This window comes from the organism of the source record quoted next, unplaced genomic scaffold, assembly GCF_019419815.1.
Source record: "Pyrus x bretschneideri cultivar Hongxiangsu unplaced genomic scaffold, Pyrus_bretschneideri_v1 Contig24, whole genome shotgun sequence".
Lineage (NCBI taxonomy): Eukaryota > Viridiplantae > Streptophyta > Magnoliopsida > Rosales > Rosaceae > Pyrus > Pyrus x bretschneideri.
In genome coordinates this window covers 1,986,363-2,013,814 of record NW_025999546.1, presented here as the reverse complement: position 1 = coordinate 2,013,814, position 27,452 = coordinate 1,986,363, and the positions used below count along the sequence as shown (strand labels likewise).

General features: G+C 36.7%; 3 protein-coding genes and 2 long non-coding RNA genes across 8 annotated transcripts; 3 read left to right on the top strand and 2 right to left on the bottom strand.

Moving 5' to 3' along the window:
* The first annotated feature begins 216 nt into the window (after positions 1–216).
* LOC125478297 (diphosphomevalonate decarboxylase 2-like) lies at positions 217–7,406 on the top strand. The gene is made up of 10 exons (XM_048586405.1): positions 217–581; positions 1,337–1,535; positions 2,230–2,293; positions 2,609–2,672; positions 2,796–2,876; positions 5,325–5,411; positions 5,736–5,893; positions 6,020–6,068; positions 6,660–6,784; positions 6,937–7,406. Exons 1-10 carry the CDS (start codon positions 366–368, stop codon positions 7,148–7,150), a joined length of 1,257 nt encoding a protein of 418 aa, XP_048442362.1. The 5' UTR covers positions 217–365; the 3' UTR covers positions 7,151–7,406.
* Positions 7,407–7,742: 336 nt separating this feature from the next.
* LOC125478300 lies at positions 7,743–9,848 on the bottom strand. Its single transcript, XM_048586417.1, has 5 exons — positions 9,682–9,848; positions 8,963–9,254; positions 8,653–8,864; positions 8,277–8,550; positions 7,743–8,176 (listed from the first exon to the last, which is right to left on the bottom strand). Exons 2-5 carry the CDS (start codon positions 9,221–9,223, stop codon positions 7,880–7,882), a joined length of 1,044 nt encoding a protein of 347 aa, XP_048442374.1. The 5' UTR covers positions 9,224–9,254; positions 9,682–9,848; the 3' UTR covers positions 7,743–7,879.
* Positions 9,849–10,015: 167 nt separating this feature from the next.
* LOC125478305 lies at positions 10,016–11,954 on the top strand. The gene is made up of 2 exons (XR_007259182.1): positions 10,016–10,428; positions 11,359–11,954. It is a non-coding gene; the product is annotated as an uncharacterized LOC125478305 (long non-coding RNA).
* A 5,655-nt stretch (positions 11,955–17,609) lies between these two features.
* Positions 17,610–22,026, bottom strand: LOC125478301. Of its 4 annotated transcripts, none has more exons than XM_048586421.1 (6): positions 21,883–22,026; positions 20,361–20,536; positions 18,794–18,997; positions 18,496–18,663; positions 18,124–18,397; positions 17,610–18,029 (listed from the first exon to the last, which is right to left on the bottom strand). In XM_048586421.1, the coding sequence occupies exons 3-6, from the start codon at positions 18,916–18,918 to the stop codon at positions 17,736–17,738; spliced, it is 861 nt and encodes a 286-aa protein (XP_048442378.1). In that variant the 5' UTR covers positions 18,919–18,997; positions 20,361–20,536; positions 21,883–22,026; the 3' UTR covers positions 17,610–17,735. The 4 variants fall into 4 exon arrangements, with proteins under 4 accessions (XP_048442378.1, XP_048442377.1, XP_048442375.1 ...); XM_048586420.1 differs by having other exon boundaries at positions 18,496–18,707; positions 18,794–19,089; positions 21,883–22,025; XM_048586418.1 differs by having other exon boundaries at positions 18,496–18,707; positions 18,794–19,637; positions 21,883–22,024.
* A 191-nt stretch (positions 22,027–22,217) lies between these two features.
* Positions 22,218–24,074, top strand: LOC125478304. The gene is made up of 2 exons (XR_007259181.1): positions 22,218–22,630; positions 23,485–24,074. It is a non-coding gene; the product is annotated as an uncharacterized LOC125478304 (long non-coding RNA).
* Positions 24,075–27,452: the final 3,378 nt, after the last annotated feature.

Here is a 27,452-nt window from a genome sequence, read left to right as displayed (position 1 = left end):
ATTTTTATTTTATTTTTCCATTCTTTTTGGCTAAGAAAATTAAGAATCGAAGTCCAAGAAGGGCGTCCAAATCCGAAACCCAAATCCCCATCCCATTGACATTGACAGCGTAGCCTAACATAGACAGCGCCGAGGTGGGCGCCCACCACCGACGTCTCTCTCTCCTACAAATTATATCTTTCAACTGTGAAGTATAAATCCTTCCATTTGGCTTCTTCCTCCGCCCGCCACTCCATTAAACTCCACCACCAACTGCCAATTCCCTCTCAGATTCACATTCCTCGTTAGACCCATTACAATTTAGATCTCTCTCTCCGTCGCCCAGCTTTTTCCCGGAAAATCTTCGTGTTTTTTCTCAGCATTCAATGGCGGATGAGTCGCAGAAATGGGTGCTGATGGTGACGGCTCAGACGCCCACCAACATCGCCGTGATCAAGTACTGGGGGAAGAGGGACGAGAAGCTCATCCTGCCGGTCAATGACAGCATCAGCGTGACGCTTGATCCGGCCCACCTCTGCACCACCACCACTGTCTCCGTCAGTCCTACCTTTGACCAAGATCGGATGTGGCTCAATGGCGAGGTATACCTTTTAGTGGCCTTTTCTTTTTTCTCTTACAAGTTTCTTTCCTTCTGTTTGGTTCCCGGCAAAGAAACAGGAGCACTTGTTTGGGATCAGGGGTTCAGAGAAGCTCTTAACTTTGACATAAACGACTTGGTGGGCCTCCATGGGGAGCCATAATTTTGTGGGTTTTACAAACTCCATTTGGTCACCAATGAAAAGGAAATTAAAGAATTTTAGATACTGAAAGTTAATGATTATCAATTTGTAAGAGATTGAGGAACAGAGTCTTTTCACTATGTAGCAGCTATATCACTGATATTTGGGGTTTTGGTTTTTTTTTTTTTTTTTTTTTTGGGGGGGGGGGGGGGGGGGGGGGGAGGGAATTCGAAGTGACTCCGTTGTAAGGGAGAATGCTCTTAGCGAAATGAGCTACAAGTCCATCGCCATTGTGTTTTATCAATTTAGTTCGGATTGGCTGTTGAGTGACAGTAGGTGATGAAATGAAGAGATTAAAATTTGAAACTTTGAATAATGTGTATATCTTTAGATCTGTCTTCAGGAAACAAGAGCCAGTTTTTTTTTTTTGGCTAATTAAGTTGGGTTTTTCATGTGTTGAAAAACGATGGTAGTTGGATTTTACAACTTTCACTGTTGTTTTTTTTCCCACAAAAATCATCAGTGGTTTGATGTTTACTTTCCACATAGACATGAATCATGAGCCTTTTGGAATTTCACTGATTCATTGCTCTCATGTTTTTTTCCGGTTAGTGTAGGAGATATCCATTTCTGGAGGCAGATTCCAAAGCTGTTTAAGAGAAATTCGCAGTCGAGCTACCGATGTTGATGATAAGGAAAAGGGAATCAAGATTACTAAGAAGGATTGGGAAAAATTGCATGTACATATCTCTTCTTATAACAATTTTCCTACTGCTGCTGGATTGGCTTCCTCAGCTGCTGGTTTTGCTTGTCTAGGTAATTAATAATTACCCTAATTTTTCCCTATATTATTGTTAATTTCTTGTTATATGATTAATGCTTAATGATGTCTTTAGTTTGAGAACTCACGACTGTATTAGTAATGATACATGGATTGCCCTAAATGCTTAAGTAATTCAAGGTCATCCGGGATTTGCATTCTTTATTATTTATTTTACAGGAGATTTTTATCCATTATAACTTGGAAGTAGTTTACCTTGGCAACCAAATGCGTTTTGTGTTTTTTAGGCTGAATTTTCTTTTCATAACTCAACTGCTTTTTTGTCTACAACGATACATATCCAAAATACTGGCAATCCAACTGACATTACTGCATAATAATCCAAAAAAATAGCAATTTGAGAAAGTGGAAGGCTGGTTGTACATATTGGTATTACTGGATGAAATTTTTTTAGAATACATAAGTTCCACGTATCTAGATGCACATATATGAATGTTATATAATTTTTAGTAAAAGATATATAAAGACTCTGACAAGTATCTATTTTCTGCTCTTACCAATATCTTTTGGTATTAACACTTAATACTTGGACATTTCTTTTTATCTTTTCTTAATATTTTGGAATACTTTTTTTCCTTTCAGTTTGTAGATTACTCTTTTTTATCAATACATATACATAGTAATTAACAATGAGCATATGATAGCTAAGTGTCTGTTTATACTTTGCAGTTTTTGCCCTCGGAAAGTTAATGAATGTGAAAGAAGATCACAGCCAGCTTTCTGCTATTGCAAGGTAGTTGAGAGTTATTTAGATATCTCATTTCCAGGGTGCCTGTATCTTGTTTCAGTTATAATGATTACAATTGGGAACACCTTGCACCTCAGGTTCATCTGTCATTCTTGTGGTTGTTAATGGAATTTTACATTACATAAATATCAGCCACTATATAGGCCTCACTGAAGATGATTTACTCTGTTGCTTTATTTTTTGTTCATCTTAGAGGTTGTGTGTTTAAAATCTATGTTCTTCTTTATTCATATGATAGAGACTCTAGTATGCTGGTTGTAGTTCATGGGAATAATTCCTTGAATTTGTTTGCTCATACAGGCAAGGTTCTGGTAGTGCTTGCCGCAGCTTATATGGGGGATTTGTCAAGTGGATCATGGGGAAAGTAAGCTTAATTTATGTTTTCGATTTTTTTTTTTTAATTTATCATTTTCATTATGTCCTCTGTTGAAAAGCAAGTTTTCCTATGGAGCTTTAGTTCTGATTCTTGGTATCATGATCTATTAAGGATGATAAGGGAACCGACAGTCTTGCAGTCCAACTTGCAGATGAGAAGCACTGGGATGAACTTGTTATTGTTATCGCTGTGGTATGTGTTGTCTTTTCTTTTCTCATTCTAGTAAATGATTGTATTGGTAAATTTTGCCCAGTGGACATTACTTTTATCTTGTCATTTTGTGTTCGGTTCTTCAAAGGTTTTTTGTGGGGTCTTTTGAATTTTCTACTTTCCATCTCTGCCATACATTTGTATTTTGATGCTTATACAGTACTTTGTATCTGTTCATCTCTGCATGTCTTCCTGGTTTGGTAGTATAAATTCTATGGGTCTTAAATATGTAGCCTTGGGCGATGATACCTTTTAAGTTTTGCAAATACTCCCTATGAACTTAACCAGTTTGCTTAGTCATATTTCTATTCTAAGCTTCTTGATGCCACCGTTCTCTTCACCTGTAGTATTTGCATGAAAATTCGAGGAAAGTGGGAACTACATTTTTGAAGTCAAAATGTCAAATGTATGATATACGTGAAGTGAAGATGGTATCCTTTCACACAAAGAGTTAGGAAGATATTAAGTCAAAGTCAAGCATAAATTAAATTAAATAGAAAAAGAGTGAAAATTGCATCTAATAGAGTTAATAATTTGACAGACTGATCAGTTGTCACCATCTTAAAGAATACGTTTTTATAAGTGGAGTTAAGCCAGATAACTTATGATGTCATTAAAGTCCGATAACTTACGTTGTCACTAAAGTCCTATATATATATATATATATTGCGGGTGCTTATAATAGGTGCACATGCTTCTTCTAGAATGTTGAGATTGATAAGATTAAAAGCACACCACAAAGTAGCACACAAATGTCCTATTAATTTTCCTTATTAACAATAAGATTTGTCAATTGTAGCATATGAAAATAAGGGTCTTTCCCGCAGAAGATTGTTTTATCTAACTACTTAAAATGTCACAAAAACTGGGCTGTTGTCCCTACTGACCAGCCACCGAAAAATAATTATTAGACTGACTTACACTTATCTAAAGTCTACGAAATTTTATATGCAGATACAAGACACACAGAGCTACACTCTTACAAATTTTTGGGATTTTTGGAGTTGATTTGCTATTTAAATTAAATCGAACAAAAACAGAACAGAAACAGATTTTAAGGAGTTCACAAATTAAGAAAAACGAGTTAGAGGAATTGCTATCCACCACCAAATAATCATGCAAACATGTTATGTTTCATTCAAATTCCTTCTATTTCCGGATGAAGATGCTCAAGTTGGCTCAATGTTAGAACTCAACCTATTACTCTTTCTTATGTGGTATGTTAAGAGAATGGCGTTTTCAACTTAACTTAGTCCCTAGCATGCAATCTAGAATGGCGTGTTCATAGATTTAACAAGTAGAAATCATTAAGAACGAAAAGAGTTTGAGTGATCACAAGGCATCGTAAGTACTGGCGTTGTCTTACTTATCCTAGAAATTGATTCACATGTTAAGCGCAATTAACAAGTACTACTCTAGAACATATGTAGGTCCTCATTTGACAAGGGCAGGCACACACATATTCATAGCATTAGAATCCTAACTAAGCATGCATCCGTAGAAAACACACAAAGAATTCATCAATGAGACAAGTAGTGAACCAATTTTCATCCATTATAAAAGTAATTCAAACGAAATGTCATAACAAACTTGCAATCATATTCGGGGCTTCAAACAGCCCCTAACTACTAAAAATTTAGTTACACAATCCTTAAGTTAAAGCAAAAGATAGACATGAGTTTGAGAAAATAGAACCGAAAGAAATCGACTAAGGCTCTCTCTTTCCTTCCTTCCCCAACACTACTTTTAAACCAATTCTTTCTGCATCATTTTCTTCTCCTTAACTCACCCACTAATAGCCATTTAGTGATGACAATAAGTGAGAGGAAATGGTAAAACAATTGTAACTCCTTGGGTAGCCTTTATGCCAATTACTCCCTCTTAATCCTCATCTTTAATTCCATTTCCTCTGATAATTGAATAGGTGTCAGCTGGTTTGTTCTTGGCTGCATCAGTTTTGGCTGCTAGTTTTATTGGATTTATTGCTTTCAATGCTTTCTTGTCAGTTACAAACTGCTCAGCCTCTTGGGAACCTTTCAGTGTTAAAACAGCCATAACTTCTTCTAGAAAAATGATATTAACAATCCGCGAAATGCTCCAGAAAATAGACATCCGTAGCCTTCCAAGCATATAAGGCTCATTCTCTAATTGATTCTGAGCTGTCCGCAACTTGCTTCCAAAGTCAGCTGACCTGCACAGGCAGTTTTGACGAATTTGTTACTTAAAATCTCACTTGTGCTAATTTTCTTTTCTTTGCTTGACAAATCCTACAAAACACAAAAACAAAGTAAATAACTCAAAAATATAAGGAACTAACTAAGAAAAGACAAGTGAATTTGATGTAAAATATATATATAAATATGAGCTTATCAGAGATGCTACAACTGCAAAGAATCCTGTTATTTACCTTCTTGATTTTGTTTATTTCAGGTAAGTTCACGGCAGAAGGAGACAAGTAGCACTACAGGAATGCGTGATACTGTTGAAACAAGTTTGCTCTTACAACATAGAGCAAAGGTACGTTCTCACTTTCCTTTTCACTGGCCATCTTAAATAATAGGATTTGTCTTCAGTAGTAGCTGGTTGAGCGACTGAGCTCCATCGTTTTACATCCAATTATGCTCAACAGGTTAACTACTTAAGAGATTTATAGATTGTGGTTTAATTTCTGTCATTTTCGAATTCCTCGAATCTTTTAAACTACCCCATCCAAATGCACTGCTATTATAGAAGAAAAAGGCGTCTAATTTCTTGTATGGTTTGTTATTTTTCAACTTTTTTGGGGTCATTTAAACTATGATCTAATTTGTTTCTCCTATCTCTTTTTTGATACTGTTACAGGAAGTAGTGCCAAAACGCATATTGAAAATGGAAGAAGCCATAAAAAATCGTGATTTTGCTTCTTTTGCACAACTGACTTGTACTGACAGTAACCAGTTTCACGCGGTCTGCCTGGACACATGTCCACCCATCTTCTACATGAATGATACATCCCACAGGCAAGCCCCGTTGCATTTGTGTCACTTGAAAGGCTTAGCAAGTAGATTAATTCATATATTTTTTTCATTCATTGAGGCGACGCTATACACGTGAAAGTTAATATTGACGAAGTGCCTATGTTTCAGGATAATAAGCCTTGTTGAAAAGTGGAACCGCGCAGAAGGAACACCTCAGGTTTGAATTTTCAGGAGGAAACTAAATGATATTTAATGAGTATAAAATACTGCTAATTGTTTGTCTTTCTAGCATGATACTCATCTTGAATTTGGCATTTCTGATTACGTATATTTTCAGTATTAGACCAAAAGTGATTATAATTTCAGTAGAAGTCCTTATGTCTATATCTTAAAGAGATTAATCTACATGGAGCTTCACTGCACATGTTTTCTTAATTTAATGCCTCAACTGACACAACTTGCACAGCTACATACAGGAAACAAATACAAGCTCTTAACGACTTACAAATTTTCTCGTGGAAAAGAAATTTTTTTTAACTTTGGTTTGACAAGTAATTTGGATCAGACTTTGTTCTCGTGATAAACCTAGTTCAAAGCATGCTTCTAAATCTGGACCTGCTTCTTCCCTTCTGGCACTGCTTCTACTTTTTATAAGTTTGTGGCATATAAGCATGCTACTAAATATTAGTTGGAAAATGATTTTACGCTTAAACGAAAATAATAATCTCATCTCTATAAGCTCTTGTTTGAGTTGCATACTGTTTATATTATTTGTTCGAGTAGCTGACAATATTGTAATAATCGATAGGTGGCTTATACATTTGATGCGGGGCCGAATGCAGTTCTAATTGCACGTAACAGAAAAACAGCTGCCCTTTTAATTCAGAAGTTGCTATTCTGCTTTCCACCAAATTCTGATGCAGATTTGAACAGGTAATTTGAGTTTAGATGCTATCACGCTCTCATATCATCCACAAAGTTTAAGAGATTCTTGTTTCTTCGAGTTTATGCATCAAGGATTTTTCTGACGGTGCCAACCCTGTTCTTTCTTCCTTTAATAATTATTTTCATATTTCATTTTCCAGTTTTGTACTAGGTGATAAGTCCATTCTAAAAGATGCCGGGGTTGAGAGCCCGGAGGATATTGAAACTTTACCCCCACCTCCAGAAATCAAGGATCCGTCCCAGAAATTCAGAGGAGATGTCAGTTACTTTATTTGCACAAGACCTGGGAGAGGTCCAGTTGTGCTGTCAGATGAAAGTCATCTTCTCAACCCTGAAACTGGATTGCCAAAGTAAGCGCAGAAGGTTTCTCTCGTTTGTTTCATAATGCTATTCCTTCTCAGGTCTATTCAAATGGCTGTATGGATAATGCTTTTAGGCTGAACCGAGAACTTGGCTTGAAATGATTTTCCGAGTTGCTCGCAGTTTGACAGTTTCTGTTGCTTGTTTCATGCGTTTGTAACTTATTTTTTGCTCTTTATTCCAATTATGGTCTTTGTACTCAGAGTCTTTGACACAATAATGAATAAATTTATCTTTTGTTCATTCAAAAGTATGGCGTTGCATCTTTCACTTTTCATAGGAATTTGAGATGGAAGATTGATAGAGTTCACTGAAAATGATAGCTAGCGGTTACTAAAGGCTGGAAAATGGTGATCGAAACTTCTACAATAATTTTGGTGAGGAGGGAGTTTCGAACCAAGACGCATGGGTGGAAATCCAACACCCTATTCTGTAGTTTCAATTGTCGTGTTTCTAAAGAGATGCTTTACCTTCCAGGTGTTATATTTGCAGGAACCGCATTGCATCTGTCATTTATGTAGTTCCAACTTAGCCGTTCGTTCACCTTCTAGGTGTGAGTTCGCTGAATGTAACCACAAAAATGGCCTGAGATTTGGAACATCACAATTTCCAATTATTTCGTCTATTTGAATCTGTAACATTACAAAGATTTGTCTTGCAACATAATTTGTATATAATGTAGCATCTCTGAGAGAGCTCCTCTGCATCGACGACGCCAATGGTCTACTTCTCTCTAATTAGAAGTGCCCTTAAGATGACCTCACTCATACCATCTGCAGCTGGCAACAAATGTCCACCACCTGGTACCTCATGGTAGTGAATCCATGGAAGCTTTTCAGCAATATAGCGTTGCAGCTCAACTGGGACAAGCTTATCTTCGTCACCCTGCCATAGATGGACCGAGCGTTCATTGCTGGCAAAAGGGTTCTTCAGATCCGTAGGACCAAATTCCCAGCTCCCAAATCCAACAATCATGTCGCGAAAGATGGACTCAGCTTCTCCTTGCTGCGTGACATGTGCCTGCCCAAACAAACAACAAAACAAAACAAAACAAAAATCATCAAAGCTGCTGAGTTTCGATAAAAGTCTTAAACACTTAGCGATCGAATAAGAAAAGTACCTTGTGCTTTTCGCTTCCAGAAACCTTTCCATTCCTAATGATTTCCCAATCTTGGCGGGAAAACATATTCTCTGGTTTACCGGATACAACGCTGGATGAAGGAAAGAATTTCTGAGTGTTCCACCAGTAGGTTAACCAAGGTATATAGTGAGCAACTCGAACCGCCCATTGATCCTGTGGAGGTTGCTTCTTATAGGCATAGGATGACAAGTTGGCAGGAAGTCCTGGCCACCAGTAATTGATCACAGGAGCGATTAACGCTGCTCCTGCTAGCCTGTTGTAATAAGCATCCCAAACATATCAAACTCTAGAGAAAAATTTCAGTACCGAACGATGCATCATCTGGTACCAAGGGAGGCTGGTTGTGAAGTCTTACCTATGAGGGATGTACTTGAGACACTTCCACATGACCTGTCCTCCCATTGAGTATCCAATTACATAAAATTTGGATCCGAGTTCCAGCTGATCACCAAGCTCCTCTATATCTAACGCCAAGCTCTTCGCTGTTCGCTTAGGATCCGGATCACTTTCACCGTACCCTGGTCTGTCGAAAGACACTATGTACACACCTAAATCTTCAATAACTTCCTGAGAAAAAAAAAAAAAAAAAAAAAAAAACATCCACCACGAAATCAACCAATATAGAGTTGAACTGAAGAATGACAGAGAACCAATCAAGGTAGTACCGGAGAGACAGATGTTGCAATGACTGGATCATGTCGGGAAGTACCGAAGGGATGAACAAAGATAATCTTATACTTGGCCACTTGTTTTGGAACACCATGTTCCTTGTAGGCCAAAAATCTTCCATCCCTTAGCCTTACTCTAGGCGCTGTGACGGGTGGACCGCCAGGCGAACCACAGATGTTCGGAGGGGGTGGTCGGGCGGCCTGATACTCCCACGCCAGCAATACAACCAACAAGATGAATGTGATCCTCTTAAACATCTTTGAGAATGAAGTACGAAACTTTGCTCAACTGCAGTAAAGAAGCAAATTCAAAAATAACATTACGCTTGAGGACATTATATAATAAGTTCTAATGGTATATTCCCCTCAATTGGATCACTCAATTTTTTAAGAGCTCAAATAAAAACAGGTCATCTAAATCAAACAACCATCATAAAAAAGGGTGTAACGTATAAACAATACAAATACAAACACACTTTACATTTATCGAAAATGATATTCTAATATCTAAACAACAAGAGACGAATTCCAATATTTAAGAGAACGCAGTGTTCTAACCAACTTGGTTATATTAATTGTTTCTACAGCAACCACAATCAATAAATAAGTTGGAAATAAAAAGATGCACTCCTTTGTTTAACCGAAACCACAAGAAAAGAGATCATATGCACATAAAAAATCGTACTTCCTAATGTGCTTTTTTGGTAAAAACTGACCACCAACGCTCCTCCCTCTGTGATAATTATATGTTTATGCTGAAGAAAATGGCAGAAACGGGCTGAGTGAGCAGCTGCTTTTAGCTTTTGTGTGGTGCTGAAGCTGCCGGTGTCGGTGGGCTGCTTGTTTTCGTATTGACAAACGAAGAAGATAGAGAAGTTATGAAGAAAATTCGTCCATCACAACGATGAGAAATCAGAAGGGATATAATTTTGTTAGACATTTTTAATTCATTGTGGTGTTTGGTATCGCGTTCCACCTAACACAACTAGCCACACAGAAAAATCCATCCACCGGTGATTTTGGCCTACTTTCCCAGCTTTCCTTTTCACCTTTTTATCTTTTTCTGTATTGGGATTTTTATGGGTCATCAGTCATCACAAATGTGGTATTGGTTAATGCACTGCCATTAAGGGCACGTTTGTTTGGCTTCACTTACCTGAACTGGATTGGACTTTTTTAGTGTAATCCTCTGTTTGTTGGCTACCAGGACTAAGTTTAATGGTATTAAGTGGGACTCGCTTTCACTAACTCCTTCGTTAGGTGGTCCTAGCGAGACCCCCCAAATACGAGCGGACTAGCTAAGATTGTCATTGTCCTCCTACTCGCTCGCCTCTTCGTGTTCGTCCAGTTCGTCCTGCTTGCCTTACTTGTCATGCTCGTCTTGATCGTCCTGATCGATCTCATCCTGATTGCTGGACTAACTACATCGGCCACGCTTGCTCGCTCGAGCAGGCCAAGAAATCGTCAGTCTCTCTCTCACTCATTATTTACAAATTCCATTTGTTGTTTTGATTATGTGAAATCTAGATTGCTTTGATTTTGTGAAACCTGGGTTGGTCTTATGCTATGAAATTGCTTGTTCTTCAATGATTTTTGCTTTTGGGTATTTTATGATGTGGTTGTACGGATTTGATTTATGCACTGTGAAATTGCAAATTCCATTTGCTGCCACACTGTAAGTTAATTCATCTGTCTCTCTTGATTCAGTCTTCGACTCCTGATACATTGTTTAGGTGGCTTTTAACCTCCTGCATGGAGCTACTTGATATTGTATTTGTCAATCTATGCGAGGTTCAAGGTTTATTTTCTATTTACTAATTTATCTTTGGGGGGAATTTTGTCATAATGAGTTAGATAAGGGCGTTCTTGGGCTTATTTAGCATTATAATCAATTAATAAATGGATCATATGGATCATTATTGTTGCATAAAGTAGTTAATTGGTTATCAATATCATCTGTAAGGAGTGATGTCTGGATTAAGCTTGCAGCTCTGTTCCTTTGTTTGGCAGTTTTGTATGGGTTGGATGTCAGTATGAATCCTGGATTGTAAGATTATGGTGCCCTTTAACTGAAGCTTGTCATGTATTTGATTGAAATAATATGAATTAAGCACAACTGGTTGCTGATGGTGATCCAATGTAGTTTTTGGGACCTAATGAGACAATGCTCTGGATACCTCAAACATCAGTACCAAAAATGAAACATGATTGAGAAAGTCTTAGAAAAACATCCTACCTTTATATATCGGTACATCAGATAGGCACACTTTTTCTTTTGCTTTATTCTTACGGCCAATTCTCTGTTTCTCTCTGATAGAATTGATGATATCGGAGCATTGATCTCCTTAACCTCCTTTCCTTTAATGATTGGCTATACTTTCTTATGATATCAGAATAGGTTTTGCAGAAGGGGTATGGATGGTGGGCGTGATTGATGAGATTAAAATGCCTGTTACGGAAACCAACCAAAACCCAATATTAGTTGACACAAAGACTTGTGTGAAAGATACACTTCTTGCCGAACCACAACGAAGAAATGGAAGGTATGCACCTTTATTAGCTTCTGTTTTGGGTTGATGTTTTGTTGCTGTTGATGAGGAAATGCACCAGAATGAAGTGCAGAGTCTGCGGACTATACTAATACACCAAGTTAGAGAAAAGCAGTAGCATTGGTGATGTTTCAATCAACATCCTCAGTAAGTGTACAAAGAAGCACAATTCTTGGAGTTACTTCTTTGGGGTAATTGCTGTGTTGGTTGTGCCATGAATGTATCGTTCATGTTGTATCGTAGCCGTTGTTTGATTCAATTGTTCTAAGTTATTTTTTGGACGAAATCGTTAAACAGGAGTTGTAAAATTCAATTGTTTTGCATGGAAAGCTACGCTCAAAGTGCAAAGGATGTCTCTCTATCAAATTTAGCAAAGTCATATAGTGATGTTACAATTGTATGTTAAAATTAGGATGAATGAATATGGTATTATTCATGGATTTTGGGAGGCTGTGAAGAAGAAATCGAAATTTTCTTCCTCCAAATTTGTGGTATGATAAATTAGAGTTTTTAACAATTTTGGGACATTTGGGTTGCTGAATGTTTATAGATTTCTCAATTTTAGAGGCTTAGGGGGATTTTAGACCAAAAAGTGAGAAAGTTTGATGTACTGATTCCGAATTCCTATGTTGTAGGAAAGCGCTGTTTGTTTTTGCAAATTGCAATGCTACAATGCACAAAATCTCAATATTTTCTTTCGTTTCCAAGCAATTGCCGTTGAGTTTAATGTAATTATCATTTGATTTGACTGTGGGTATTTTGCAGTTGAGTTGGATGTAATTCTATCGTTAAAATTTGTAATTTCACTATTTTTCATTATCCTGGTTTTTAGTCCGACATTGTACCAAACGCTTCACTAAATCAGTCCAGCTTAGTCCCTGAAGCTAGTCCAATCTGAGATAGTCCGGTGCAACAAACGCACCCTAAAGCATCTCTAAACATGTTGTGAAATGATAGGAGCATATTTAGGCGACTTACTTAGCTTGTTTTCGTGCATCTATGTTGTTAATTCATAGTTGTTTTAGTAGTTTAAGCCATTTTCGTGTGTTTTTAGGTTCATATGGCTAAGGAAGCAAAAAGATGCATTTTGGAGCATTTTGGAGCAAAATTGGGCTTGGAATGGATAGCATATGCTTGGAGCAAAAGGATTGGACGAAATTGAAGGCCTTGTATGCACTTAGGACATAAAACAAAGGGCCTAACCCAATCAAACAATCCTTTGAGCCATGCAAAACCTCTAGCCCAATCAAACAATCCATCAAAGCCATGCAAAAATCAGCCAACACATGCAACCAACACCAAACAACCATTGCCGTGCACTCCTATCCCATTTTCAGCATTCCCCCTTTGAAATTCCACCTTCCCACTTCATCATTGCACCGCATTCTCCCTCTTTTAATCCACATGCATTCATCATCATTCACCCTAGCTTCAATTCACATGCAAACACATGCATTTCTAGCACAAAGAATCCCATTGCCGTGCTCTTCACTCCAATTTCTAGCTTTTCCCTTTGCATTTCCCTTTCATTTCAGCCACATGTATTCATCATTGCAGCCACCATTCACTCTTTAATCCACATGCATTCACACACACTTCACACAAACAACATTCACATGCAAACACATGCATTTCCAACCCCAAACACATCCTAGCCGTGACTTCACATTGCATTTCCAGCTTTCCTTCTCTTTGCAGCCACACTTCCACATGCATTCCCTCTTTTCCTAGCTGTTTTTCCATCATTATTTCAGCCACATGCACTCTCAATCATAACAGCCACATTCACTCTTAAACAATCATCCACATATTCTCCCATTCCCCCTATAAAAACCCATGCATTCATACACAATAGGAGACCACAACACAACACAAAAACAGCATTCTCCCTTCCCTAGCCGTGAGTCCCCTTTCCATTTTCCAGCATCCCCCTTCCATTTCCACCACTCCCCATCCCTCCAAAACACTATCCAACCATCAACCTATCCTTAGACCTTGTGCCACAACGAAGAGGAGGAGAAGAGTGCCTAAACGTTCATACAATTCAAGTTTGAGTTGTTGGAATTTTTAGGTGTTGCTTTTCCTCGATTTCAATGTTTAATTTCAATTCTCTTTGTCTTGTACGTATGAGGAACTAAACCCCCCATTGGCTAGGGGGGATTCGAAATACATGTTTATGCTTGCGATATGATTTGATTACTTCTAATTGCGTTTCATAAGTTGTGGATTCAATTTGTTTAACTATTTGATTGATAACCTATTTATGTATGTTTATTGAGAGTGCACGCTTAATTTTCATGCATGAATATGACGCTAGAATATAAGTGAGTTTCACCAAATAGTTATGAACTTATATTCACAAGTAGTGGAGGTTGCTTATAAACAATCGCGTTAAGTAAATTCTTGGCATAAGTTTCATGCAATCATAGTAACGAATGCCTCGTCAACACTTATGGTTTTCAAAGAACTTAATGATTCTTGCTTGTATCTCTATTATGCAATTCATGTAGGGAACTTGTGGGGAATGCTTTGGGTTGTCGTATGCAATCATCCAATTCATTAACTTAAGGAAAACTTGACGGTTAATTTAAACGGACCTAATTAACCTGGGGTGTTGAGAATTCATGGTTTATTGAAAAGCAATTAGAAATCATTTTGTATGCAAGTATAACATGTGTGGAGATGAACCCCTTAGCTAGCTTCCCATCCATTCATTTCCGTCAAATTCGTATTTACAATTTGTTTTCTTTACAATCTATCCATTTTAGTTTAAATTCGTCCAAACCTCAATCCCCCCCATATTTTGTTTAGTCTTGGTCTTAATCTATCTTATTCTGAGTTTTGCATTCTTTGAGTCTAGTATAGTGTTTTAAACTTGTTTTTACGTTTTTGAAACAAATCCAAGTGGTTAACAATCCCTCCTAACCCCCGGTCCAGAACGATCCCTACTTACATACTTACTACAATTGACAAAAAGAGGGTTTAATTTGTGTGCGTATAATTCTCGCATCATGAAACAACAAAAAATTTATTTTAAGGAGTCAAATTTAAAAATACTATTGTTGTAGCAAAAAGCTGTCTTTAGTCTTGATGAATTTGATCAAGGTCAAAGCCATGATCAAGGTTAAAGCCATACACGTGCCCACGAGGTGGGGGTTTAACCAATAGATCTCAGATGCCTAATCTAAAAAAGTGAATTTTTAGAGCTTAAGTGCGTAGCAAAAGCTTACCAAAAAATGGTGTAGATGAAGTATTTATAGGAAGGTGGGTAGCCATAAGGTTAGGGTTTTTCCTTACATATGACGATTTCTCATTGGCCACGGTGTGATATCCATAGGATGGATAAGGAAAGAATTATCCCGAAGATATTAAATGAGATAGTATCTTGGGATTATCAAGTATCCTTGATTGCTGGTGATGAGAATTCCTTACATGTTTGAGTTGATTTTCAATCAGAAATGTATTAATGATGGAATTTGGTGACTAATCCTATCATTAATGTATTTAACTTTTCCATGTTACGACAAGAAACTTGGTGATGTTGTAGTCAATAGCTTAAGCCTCTAGGGATATTGAATTGCGCGTGTGAATATTTGTAGGCCCTACCCATTTAATGAGGGCTTTCTGGTGTGTGTGCGTTTTTTTTTTTTGAAATCCACGTGTCATTTTCAGGATTTTTAGAATTATTTTTTGCTCCACACATATCTCTAACCAATTACATAAAAGAGTCTCTATTATAACATAAAGAATAGTCACTTTTCAAATTTATAGAGTAACTGTCCATCAGCTAAATATTTTTAAAAAAGAGAGTTGACCCTTGAGCAACGAAAAAAGAAAGAAAGAGATGTTGTAGAAATGGTTTTTTACACAAGTAACACTTGAACTTGTAAGCATGTGCGATAATAATACCTAAACTGTCAATTTTTATTTGTTACCACCTGGACCCTCTTAAGTGTTGGAATATACCACGTATGTTACTTTTCATCTATATTGCTGTTAAAACATGTCACCTGAAGAGATTTTTTCATCAATTAACTTTATGGGGGCTAGTTAGAATTAATAAGCTCCAAAATAATAGTGTCTAAGTTAATATTGCGCTAAAATTGCGGGTTTGTACAACTACAGTTTGGCAATTCCCTTTATAAAAGTTAGAAAAATTAATATTTGTATAAATTAAGATAAATCACACACCCACTTGCTGATTTAAAAAAAATAGTGAAAATACATTGTAAATGAAAGACTAGATTTTGTACAATTTCACTTCAATTCTTCAACAGTCCTTGCCAAAATCAAATCAGAAATCAACTTCTTCTTTTCTCTTCATGACCTAACTCCAAGTCCGCTAAAAATTTGCCTAATAAAAATGAAAGTATGTGATATTGGCGCACATGCTTGCAAGTTCAGGTGGTATTTGTACAAAATCCTCAAAATAAAAATAAATGAGTTGGCATTGAATTGTTAATAACAAAATATTCAAAGTTTGTTAAAATAAAGAGTGTTGTTAGAGATGGAAAGTTAAACTAAATAGCTAAAATAGTTTTTTGGCACTTTTGACTTGCTAGTTAATAAAAATTTAGAGTTTTTTTATAGAGATGTTTATAGTGTTAGAGCATCTTCAAGAGACTTTTTAATATAACTAGTGGCGGATCCAGAATTCTACTATCGGGTGGTCCTAATCAAGGCATGCTAGGATAGGCGCGACTCAGGTGGCAGGTTGGGGCCTCGCGCCTATGCGCCTAGACGGGGGTCTAGGTGAACTAGGTAGATTTAAATAATTTTTTTATATATCTTATAGTCAATTTACACTTTAAAAAACTATACTTATGTTTAGGATTTGAGTTTATTATTTTAGATAGGTTTATTATTTGACATATAACATACAAAAATATCGGAATTTTTGCTTTAGTAATTTAATGAATTAGATGGTATGAGATGAAAGTTTAAGTGATTATGAGATGCAGTATTTTACAAAATATTTTTCAAATGTCATATCTATAGTTAATTTTAAAAGAAATAACCGTATCAAACACGTGTTATAAAAAAATATTAATTTAGTAATCCACCGTCCCTTTATTATTTTATTCATTAAAATGATAGGTGGCACAGCCTAATTAGAGAACAATTTTTTTTTAAAAAAAAAGAAAGAAAAAAAAAAGGAAGTTGGTCACGGGGTAAATGGAAAAAGAACGTTTTTCTTCAAAATGGGGAGTTGGTCACGTGGGAAGTGTAGAGAGAAGGTTTTTCTTCTTCGTTGGAACCAAGTCCAAGAACAAAAGAATCATGGCGGTATTCTCTATGTTCCTCTTCGTTTGAAATTAGATACTTCTTCTCTACCGTGAAACTAGATTGCCGAAGTAAGCTCGGAACTCTTTTGTTTCACAACACCCTCAGTCCTATTCAAATGGCTGTATGGATAATGCTTTTAGGCTGAACCGAAGAATTGGCTTGAAATGCTTATCCGAGTTGCTCGCAGTTTGACAGTTTCTGTTGCTTGTTTCATGCATTTGTAACTTATTTTTTGCTCTTTATTCCAATTATGGTCTTTCTACTCATTGTCTTTGACACAATAATGAATAAATTTTCTTTTGTTTATTCGAAAGTACGGCATTGCATCTTTCACTTCTAGCAGGAATTAGAAATGGAAGATTGATAGATTTCACTAAAAATGATAGCTAGCAGTTAGTAGAGGCCGGAAAATGGTGATCAGTAGAAGAACTAACAGAGTGGCGCTGGCATGTACAAAGTTTGATTTTGGTCTCTGTAGTTTATTTTTTAAATTATTATTAACGGGAGGGGGAGGTTCAAAACTATTACAATAATTTGAGGGAGGGAGGAGTGGAAATCCAACACCCTATCTACTAGGATATATTGGACCACATGCAGGTATTACATGGGTGGAAATCCAACACCTTGTCCCTGCAGTTTCAATTATCGCGTTTCTAAAGAGATGCTTTACCTTTCGAGTGTTACATTTGCACGAATTGCATTGCATCTGTCATTTGTGTAGTTCCAACTTTGCTGTTCGTTCACCATCCAGGTACGAGTTCACTGGATGTAACCATAAAAATGGCCTGAGATATGGAACATCATACAACTAATTTCGAATCGACTCTCATTATTTCCCCTATTTGAATTGTAACGTTACAAATATTTCTCTTGGAACATAATTTGTATATAATGTAGCATCTCTGGAGCTGCCCGGTATCGACGACATCAATGGTCTACTCTTTAATTAGAAGTGCCTTTAAAATGATTTCACTCATATCATCTGCAGCTGGCAACAAATGTCCACCACCTGGTAACTCATGGTAGTGAATCCATGGAAGCTTTTCGGCAATATAGCGTTGCAGCTCAACTGGGACAAGCTTATCTTCGTCACCCTGCCACAGATGGACCGAGCCTTCGTTGCTGGCAAAAGGGTTCTGCAGATCCATAGGATCAAATTCCCAGCTCCCAAATCCAACTACCATGTCGCGAAAGATGGACTCAGCTTCTCCTTGCTGCGTGGCATGTTCCTGCCCAAACAAATAACAAAACAAGACAAAAATCATCAACGCTGCCGAGTTTCTATAAAATCCTAAACAATTAGCGATCGAATAAGGAAAGTACCTTGTGCTTTGCTCTTCCAGAAACCTTTGCATTCCTAACGTTTTCCCAATCTTGGCGGGAAAACATATTCTCTACTTTCCCGGATAAAGCGCGGTGCTTAGGAAAGAAATTCTGAGTGTTCCACCAGTAGGTTAACCAAGGTATATAGTGGGCAGCTCGAAGCGCCCATTGATCCTGTGGAGCTTGCTTCTTATAGGCATAAGATGACAGGTTGGCAGGAAGTCCTGACCACCAGTAGTTGATCACCGGAGAGATCAGTGCTGCTCCAGCTAGCCTGTCGTAACAGGCATCCCAAACACATCGAACTTTAGAGAAAAATTTCAGTACCGAAGGACGCATCATCAGGTAACGAGGCTGCTTGCAAAATCTTACCTATGAGGGATGTACCGAAGACACTTCCAGATGACCTGTCCTCCCAGTGAGTATCCAATCACATAAAATTTGGATCCGAGTTCCAGCTGATCACCAAGCTCCTCTATATCTGACGCCAAGCTCTTCGTTGTCCGCTTAGGATCCGGATCACTTTCACCGTACCCTGGTCTGTCGAAAGACACAATGTACACACCTAAATCTTCAATAACGTCCTAAGGAAAGAAAAAAAACACCCACCACGAAGTCAACCAATATAGAGTTGAACTGAAAAATGACAAAGAATCAAGCAAGGCAGTACCGGAGAGACGGCTGTTGCAATGATTGGATCATGTCGGGAACTAAAGAAGGGATGAACAAAGATAATCTTGTACTTGGCCACTTGTTTTGGAACACCATGTTCCTTGTAGGCCAAAAATCTTCCATCCCTTAGCCTTATTCTAGGCGCTGTGACGGGTGGACCGCCAGGCGAACCACAGATGTTCGGAGGTGGTGGTTGGGCGGCCTGATATGCCCACGCCAGCAATCCAACCAACAAGATGAATGTGATCCTCTTAAACATGTTATGAGAAGATGGAAAGTACGAAACTTTGCTCACTTGCGGTAAAGAAGCAAATAGAAAAATAACATTACACTTGAGGACATCATTGTATAATAAGTTTTAAAGTGCTTTTAGATTTAGGTAAAAAAAAAAGCTGTTTTCAGGAGTGAGTTCAGTAATCTAATTAAATGTTTTTATACTAATTTTGCCCTTTTGGATAAAAATATTTAAATTCTTTAATTAGATAATACAATTCCTAAATATTTAAAATAGAAAATCGATTTACGTGGTAAGTAATCAAATGATCATATATTTAAAACTAAATATACACCTTTTTTCGTAGGCATAAAAACATTATGATACATTTTGAGAAAGGAGATGATGGTTTGTGAGAGAAAAGAAAGATTGAAGATGTTTGAAGTTTGAAACGTGAGGAACAAAAACACAAAGATACAATAAAATGAGTTGATTAAAAAGAAAACAAGAAATAAAAGAGGAGAATGCTTCCATGGTTCTTTGGTGCCACCTGTCTCATATTTGTTGGGTTGGTTGGAGTGCTTTAATCAGAATTGACCAAACGAGATTCAATAAGGGGAATTCATTTCTACATTTAAGAACAAAGCAGTAGCAGATGCCATACAAAAATGAGAAAGAAGAACCAAAAAAAGAAAAAAAGAAATGCAAATTATTCTCACTACTCTATTTATTATCGTAAAATTAGTTTAAATTTTAGATATGTGTAGTAAATAGATACAGATTTCAAAATTTGAATTCATTAAACGATGGTAAATAGAGTTGTGAGTGTTATCATCACTTGATAATGATGATTTGTGAGCAAAAATGCACCCGAAAAGAATTTATGAAGATAAAACGAGCCGTGAGAAGTAAGTCAGGAAGAGATTTAATTCCTTTTCACTGAATTTATTTCAACAAGTAAACTATTCTTAATAATAGTTTGAAAAATTAGACTTACAGCAAGTTTTCTCGAGTTTTTTAATTTGCTACTTCCCCTCAATTGATGAAAGGTCATTTAAATCAAACAACAACCAGAAAAATGGACAATCAAGTATAAAGAAAACAAATACACACGCACTTTACTTTTATCAAAAACGATATTACAATATCAAAACTATAAGATGCGGATTTTAATATATACGAGAGACACAGTGTTCTAGCTAATTTGATTATACTAATTGCTCCTGTAAATGCACACAATCAATAAATAAGTTGCAAATTAAAAGATGCACTCCATTGTTTAACCAAAACCACAAGAAAAGAAATCATAAAAAATCATACTTGCTAATGTGGTTTTTTGGTAAAAACTTACCACCAGCGCTCCTCCCTCTGTGATAATAATAAGTTTATGCAGAAGAAAATGGCAGAAACCAAGCTAAGTGAGCAGCTGCTTATAGCTTTTGTGTGGTTGTTAAATTACGTGAAGGAACCCACCTTCACCTATTTCAGGGCTCGTTTCTTTTCTAGAACTGGCTTGACTTGGACAATCTGCTGGATTTAAAAAAAAAAAAAATAGAAATATGAAAGTCAGATTGCATATTTTGTCAAAGTGACGAACGTAGATGGTGACGCGAAGAAAAATTGTCATCTTAATCTTAAACTTTTGTAAAGATTAGGAGGAATAAGTTTTGTTGATAATTTTAATGAGATATTGGTCGATCTCCTTCGTTCTGAACTTGTAAAAAGTTGCTAAATTTATGTATAAACTTTAATTTTAATCGATTACTCGTCTGAATTGTTATAATTAACCAAATTTTCCCTTAATGTTAGATTTTGGAAATTTTCTTCTATTTTGGTCACAACAAATGTTTGTGGGCAATAAAATAATTTTATTCTTGATGTGGACATCAAATTGCTTTTTGTTTTTTCCTTCTCCACCTTCTCGACACGGTTCACTCTCTAATCGAATTAGTAGCTGCAAAGTATTAGCTTTGCACCCAATTTACCAAAATAAAATTACCTTTTGGCCTTCATATAATTGTCATGTGTTGTTTGCGTGATTAAAATAAAGAAAAAAAATTTAAAATCTAACAAGGAAAAATTGGTTATTTATAATAGTTTAAAATAATAATCAGTTAAAATTAAATTTCAAAAAAAAAATTTAACAATTGCATAATAGTTCGGAGGCAAATCAAGAAATATGTCAATTTTAATTAATGGCATATTATAAGTCGGCAGCCTTCCTCTTCACTTTTAATTCTTTTTCTCTATTGGGTTGGGATTTTTATGAGTCAGCACTGAACAGGCAGGCAGAGGCAGGGGTGGTTGCTGGTTAGTCCAATCCAAAAGTTGGAGTATGCTCAACAACACGACATAATAGACGACATAATAGACAAGGATACATGTGGGGGTTGTTAGTTGTCCTAATAAGAGTAGATAAATGCTAATGAAATTCTCTTCAAAGTGAATTTTTTTATCAATTGTTTGACATTTTACAGTTTAACATCAATTATCATGCGAACGTTATAAAATATTATGTAAAAAACATGAAGTATAGAGAGCCCATTGAAAGTCTTACTCTTGAGAGAGTTCCTTTATCATTTCTATAAAATTTTGGTTACAACATACCATTAGAGCATCTCAAAAAAAAAAACAGATATTCTAATATGATATTCTAATATCTAAACAACAAGAGACGGATTCCAATATTTAAGAGAACGCGGTGTTCTAACCAACTTACTTGGTTATACTAATTGTTTCTATAGCGACCACAATCAATAAATAAGTTGGAAATAAAAAGATGCACTCCTTTGTTTAACCGAAACCACAAGAAAAGAGATCATATGCACATAAAAAATCATACTTCCTAATGTGCTTTTTTGGTAAAAACTTACCACCAACGCTCCTCCCTCTGTGATAATTATATGTTTATGCAGAAGAAAATGGCAGAAACGGGCTGAGTGAGCAGTTGCTTTTAGCTTTTGTGTGGTGCTGAAGCTGCCGGTGTCGGTGGGCTGCTTGTTTTCGTATTGACAAACGAAGAAGATAGAGAAGTTATGAAGAAAATTCGTCCATCACAATGATGAGAAATCAGAAGGGATATAATTTTGTTAGACATTTTTAATTCATTGTGGTGTTTGGTATCGCGTTCCACCTATCACAACTAGCCACACAGAAAAATCCATCCACCGATGATTTTGGCCTACTTTCCCAGCTTTCCTTTTCATCTTTTTATCTTTTTCTGTATTGGGATTTTTATGGGTCATCAGTCATCACAAATGTGGTATTGGTTAATGCACTGCCATTAAGGGCACGTTGTTTGGCTTCCCTGGACTGGACTGGATTGGACTAATTTTTAGTGTAATCCTCTGTTTATTGGCTACCAGGTCTAAGTTTAATGGTATTAAGTGGGACTCGCTTTCACTAACTCCTTCGTTACGTGGTCCTAGCGAGACCCCTCAAATATGAGCGGACTAGCTAAGATTGTCATTGTCCTCCTACTCGCTCGCCTCTTCGTGTTTGTCCTGTTCGTCCGACTTGCCTTACTTGCCATGCTCGTCTTGATCATCCTGATCGATCTCATCCTGATTGCTGGACTAACTACATCGGCCACGCTTGCTCGCTCGAGCAGGCCAAGAAATCGTCAGTCTCTCTCTCTCACTCATCATTTACAAATTCCATTTGTTGTTTTGATTATGTGAAATCTAGATTGCTTTGATCCTTTGAAATCTGGGTTGGTCTTGCTGTGAAATTGCTTGTTCTTCAATGATTTCTGCTTCTGGGTATTTTATGATGTGGTTGTACGGATTTGATTTCCGCTTCTGTGAAATTGCAAATTCCATTTGCTGCCACTGTAAGTTAATTCATCTGTCTCTCCTGATTCAATCTTTGACTCCTGATACATTGTTTAGGTGGCTTTTAACCTCCTGCATGGAGCTACTTGATATTGTATCTGTTAATCTATGCGAGGTCCAAGGTTTATCTTTCTATTTACTAATTTATCTTTGGGGGGAATTTTGTCATAATGAGTTAGATAAGGGCGTTCTTGGGCTTATTTAGCATTATAATCAATTAATAAATGGATCATATGGATCATTATTGTTGCATAAAGTAGTTAATTGGTTATCAATATCATCTGTAAAGAGTGATGTCTGGATTAAGCTTGCAGCTCTGTTCCTTTGTTTGGCAATTTTGTATGGGTTGGATGTAAGTATGAATCTTGGATTGTAAGATTATGGTGCCCTTTAACTGAAGCTTGTCATGTATTTGATTGAAATAATATGAATTAAGCACAATTGGTTGCTGATGGTGATCCAATGTAGTTTTTGGGACCTAATGAGACAATGCTCTGGATACCTCAACCATCAGTAACGAAAATGAAACATGATTGAGAAAGTCTTAGAAAAACATCCTACCTTTATATATCAGTATATCAGATAGGCACACTCTTTCTTTTGCTTTATTCTTACATCCAATTCTCTGTTTTTCTCTGATAGAATTGATGATATCGGAGCATTGATATCAGAATAGGTTTTGCAGAAGGGGTATGGATGGTGGGCGTAATTGATGAGATTAAAATGCCTGTTATGGAAACCAACCAAAACCCAATATTAGTTGACACAAAGACTTGTGTGAAGGATACACTTCCTGCCGAACCACAACGAAGAAATGGAAGGTATGCACCTTTATTAGCTTTTGTTTTGGGTTGATGTTTTGTTGCCGTTGATGAGGAAATGCACCAGAATGAAGTGCAGAGTCTGCGGACTATACTAATACACCAAGTTAGAGAAAAGCAGTAGCATGGGTGATGTTTCAATCAACATCCTCAGTAAGTGTACAAAGAAGCACAATTCTTGGAGTTGCTTCTTTGGGGTAATTGTTGTGTTGGTTGTGCCATGAATGTATCGTTCATGTTGTAACGTAGCCGTTGTTTGATTCAATTGTTGTAAGTTATTCTTTGGACGAAATCGTTAAACAGGAGTTGTAAAATTCAATTGTTTTGTATGGAAAGCTACGCTCAAAGTGCATAGTGATGTTACAATTGTATGTTAAAATTGGGATGAATGAATATGGTATTATTCATGGATTTTGGGAGGCTGTGAAGAAGAAATCAAAATTTTCTTCCTCCAAATTTGTGGTATGATAAGTTAGAGTTTCTAACAATTTTGGGACATTTGGGTTGCTGAATGTTTACAAATTTCTCAATTTTAGAGGCTTAGGGGGATTTTAGACCAAAAAGTGAGAAAGTTTGATGTACTGATTCTGAATTCCTAATGTTGTAGGAAAGCGCTGTTTGTTTTTGCAAATTGCAATGCTACAATGCACAAAATCTCAATATTTTCTTTCGTTTCCAAGCAATTGCCGTTGAGTTTAATGTAATTATCATTTGATTTGACTGTGGGTATTTTGCAGTTGAGTTGGATGTAATTCTATCGTTAAAATTTGTAATTTCACTATTTTTCATTATCCTGGTTTTTAGTCCGAAATTGCACCAAACGCTTCACTAAATCAATCCAACTTAGTCCCTGAAGTTAGTCCAGTCCGAGATAGTCCGGTGCAACAAACGCATCCTAAAACATCTCTAAACATGTTATGAAACAACAAAAAATTTATTTTAAGGAGTCAAATTTAAAAATAATATTGTTGTAGCAAAAAAGTTGTCTTTAGTCTTGACGAATTTGATCAAGGTCAAAGCCATGATCAAGGTTAAAGCCATACACGTGCCCACGAGGTGGGGGTTTAGCCAATAGATATCAGATGCCTAATCTGAAAAAAGTGAGTTTTTAGAGCTTAAGTGCGTAGCAAAAGCTTACCAGAAAATGGTGTAGATGAAGTATTTATAGGAAGGTGGGGTAGCCATAAGGTTAGGGTTTTTCCTTACACATGACGATTTCTTATTAGCCACGGTGTGATATCCATAGGATGGATAAGGAAAAAATTATCCCGAAGATATTAACTATGAGATAGTATCTTAGGATTATCAAGTATCCTTGATTGCTGGTGATGAGAATTCCTTACTTGTTTGAGTTGATTTTCAATCAGGAATGTATTAATGATGGAATTTGGTGACTAATCCTATCATAAATGTATTTAACTTTTCCATGTTACGACAAGAAACTTGGTGATGTTGGAGTGAACAGCTCAAGCCTCTAGGGATATTGAATTGCGCGTGTGAATATTTGTGGGGCCTACCCATTTAATGAGGGCTTTCTTGTGTGTGTGTGTGTGTGTTTTTTTTTTTTTTTTAAATCCACGTGTCATTTTCAGGATTTTTAGAATTATTTTTTGCTCCACACATATCTCTAACCTACTATATAAAAGAGTCTCTATTATAACATAAGGAATAGTCACTTTTCAAATTTATAGAGTAACTGTCCATTAGCTAAATATTTAAAAAAAAAAAGTTGACCCTTGAGCAACGACAAATGAAAGAAAGAGAAGATTGTTGTAGAAATGGTTTTTTACACAAGTACCACTTGAACTTGTAAGCATGTGTGATAATAATACCTAAACTGTCAATTTTTATTTATTACCACCTAGACCCTCTTAAGTGTTGGAATATACCACCTATGTTACTTTTCATCTATATTGTTGTTAAAACATGTCACCTGAAGAGATTTTTTTCATCAATTAACTTCATGGGGCTAGTTAGAATCAATAAGCCCCAAAATAATAGTGTCTGAGTTAATATTGCGCTAAAATTGCGGGTTTGTACAACTCCAGTTTGGCAATTCCCTTTATAAAAGTTAGAAAAATTAATATTTGTATAAATTAAGATTAATCACACACCCACTTGCTGATTTAAAAAAAAATAGTGAAAATACATTGTAAATGAAAGACTAGATTTTGTACAATTTCACTTCAATTCTTCAATAGTCCTTGCCAAAATCAAATCAGAAATCAACTTCTTCTTTTCTTTTCATGACCTAACTCCAAGTCCGCTAAAAATTTGCCTAATAAAAATGAAAGTTCATGTGGTATTAGCGCACATGGCTTGCAAGTTCAGGTGGTACTTGTACAAAATCCTCAAAATAAAAATAAATGAGTTGGGGTTGAATTGTTAATAACAAAATATTCAAAGTTTGTTAAAATAAAGAGTGTTATTAGAGATGGAAAGTTAAACTACATGGCTAAAATAGTTTTTTGGCACTTTTGACTTGCTAGTTAATAAAAATTTTGAGCTTTTTATAGAGATGTTTATAGTGTTAGAGCATCTTCAAGAGACTTTTTAATATAACAAGTGGCGGATCCAGAATTCTACCATCGTGTGGTCCTAATCAAGGCACGCTAGGATAGGCGCTACTCAGGTGGCGGGTTGGGGCCTCGCGTGTCACATCCCGACCCGGGGCGGATCACTTCCCGGGCCCACTCCACCACCGTAGCACGATATTGTCCGCTTTGGGCTTATCATTCCCTCACAGTTTTGTTTTTGGGAACTCACGAGCAACTTCCCAGTGGGTCACCCATCATGGGATTGCTCTAGCCCCCCTTCTCGCTTAACTTCGGAGTTGCTACGGAACCTGAAGCCAGTGAGCTCCGAAAAAGCCTCGTGCTTGGTAGAGATGAGAATATACATATAAGGATCACTCACTTGGGCGATGTGGGATGTTACAATCCACCCCCCTTAGGGGCCCGACGTCCTCGTCGGCACACACGCGACCAGGATTAGGCTCTGATACCAAATTGTCACATCCTGACCCGGGGCGGATCATTTCCCGGGCCCGCTCCACCACCGTAGCAAGATATTGTCCGCTTTGGGCTTACGATTCCCTCACAGTTTTGTTTTTGAGAACTCACGAGCAACTTCCTAGTGGGTCACCCATCATGGGATTGCTCTAGCCCCCCTTCTCGCTTAACTTCGGAGTTCCTACGGAACCCGAAGCCATTGAGCTCCCAAAAGGCCTCGTGCTAGGTAGAGATGAGAATATACATATAAGGATCACTCCCATGGGCGATGTGGGATGTGACATCGCGCCTATGCTCCTAGACGGGGGTCTAGGTGAACTAGGCAGATTTAAATAAATTTTTTATATATCATATAATAAGTGTCTATTTACACTTTAAAAAACTATACTTATGTTTAGGATTTGAGTTTATTATTTTAAATAGGTTTATTATTTGACATATAACATACAAAAACATCGGAATTTTTGCTTTAGTAATTTAGTGAATTAGACGGTATGAGATGAAAGTTTAAGTGATTACAAAATATTTTTCAAATGTCATATGTATAGTTAATTTTAAAAGAAATAACGGTATGAAACACGTGTTATAAAAAATATTAATTTAGTAATCCACCATCCCTTTATTAGTTTATTCATTAAAATGATTGGTGGCACAACCTGATTAGAGAACAATTTAAAAATAAAATAAAATAAAATAAAGGGAAGTTGGTCACGGGGTAAATGGAAAAAGAACGTTTTTCTTCACAATGGGGAGTTGGTCATGTGGGAAATGTAGAGAG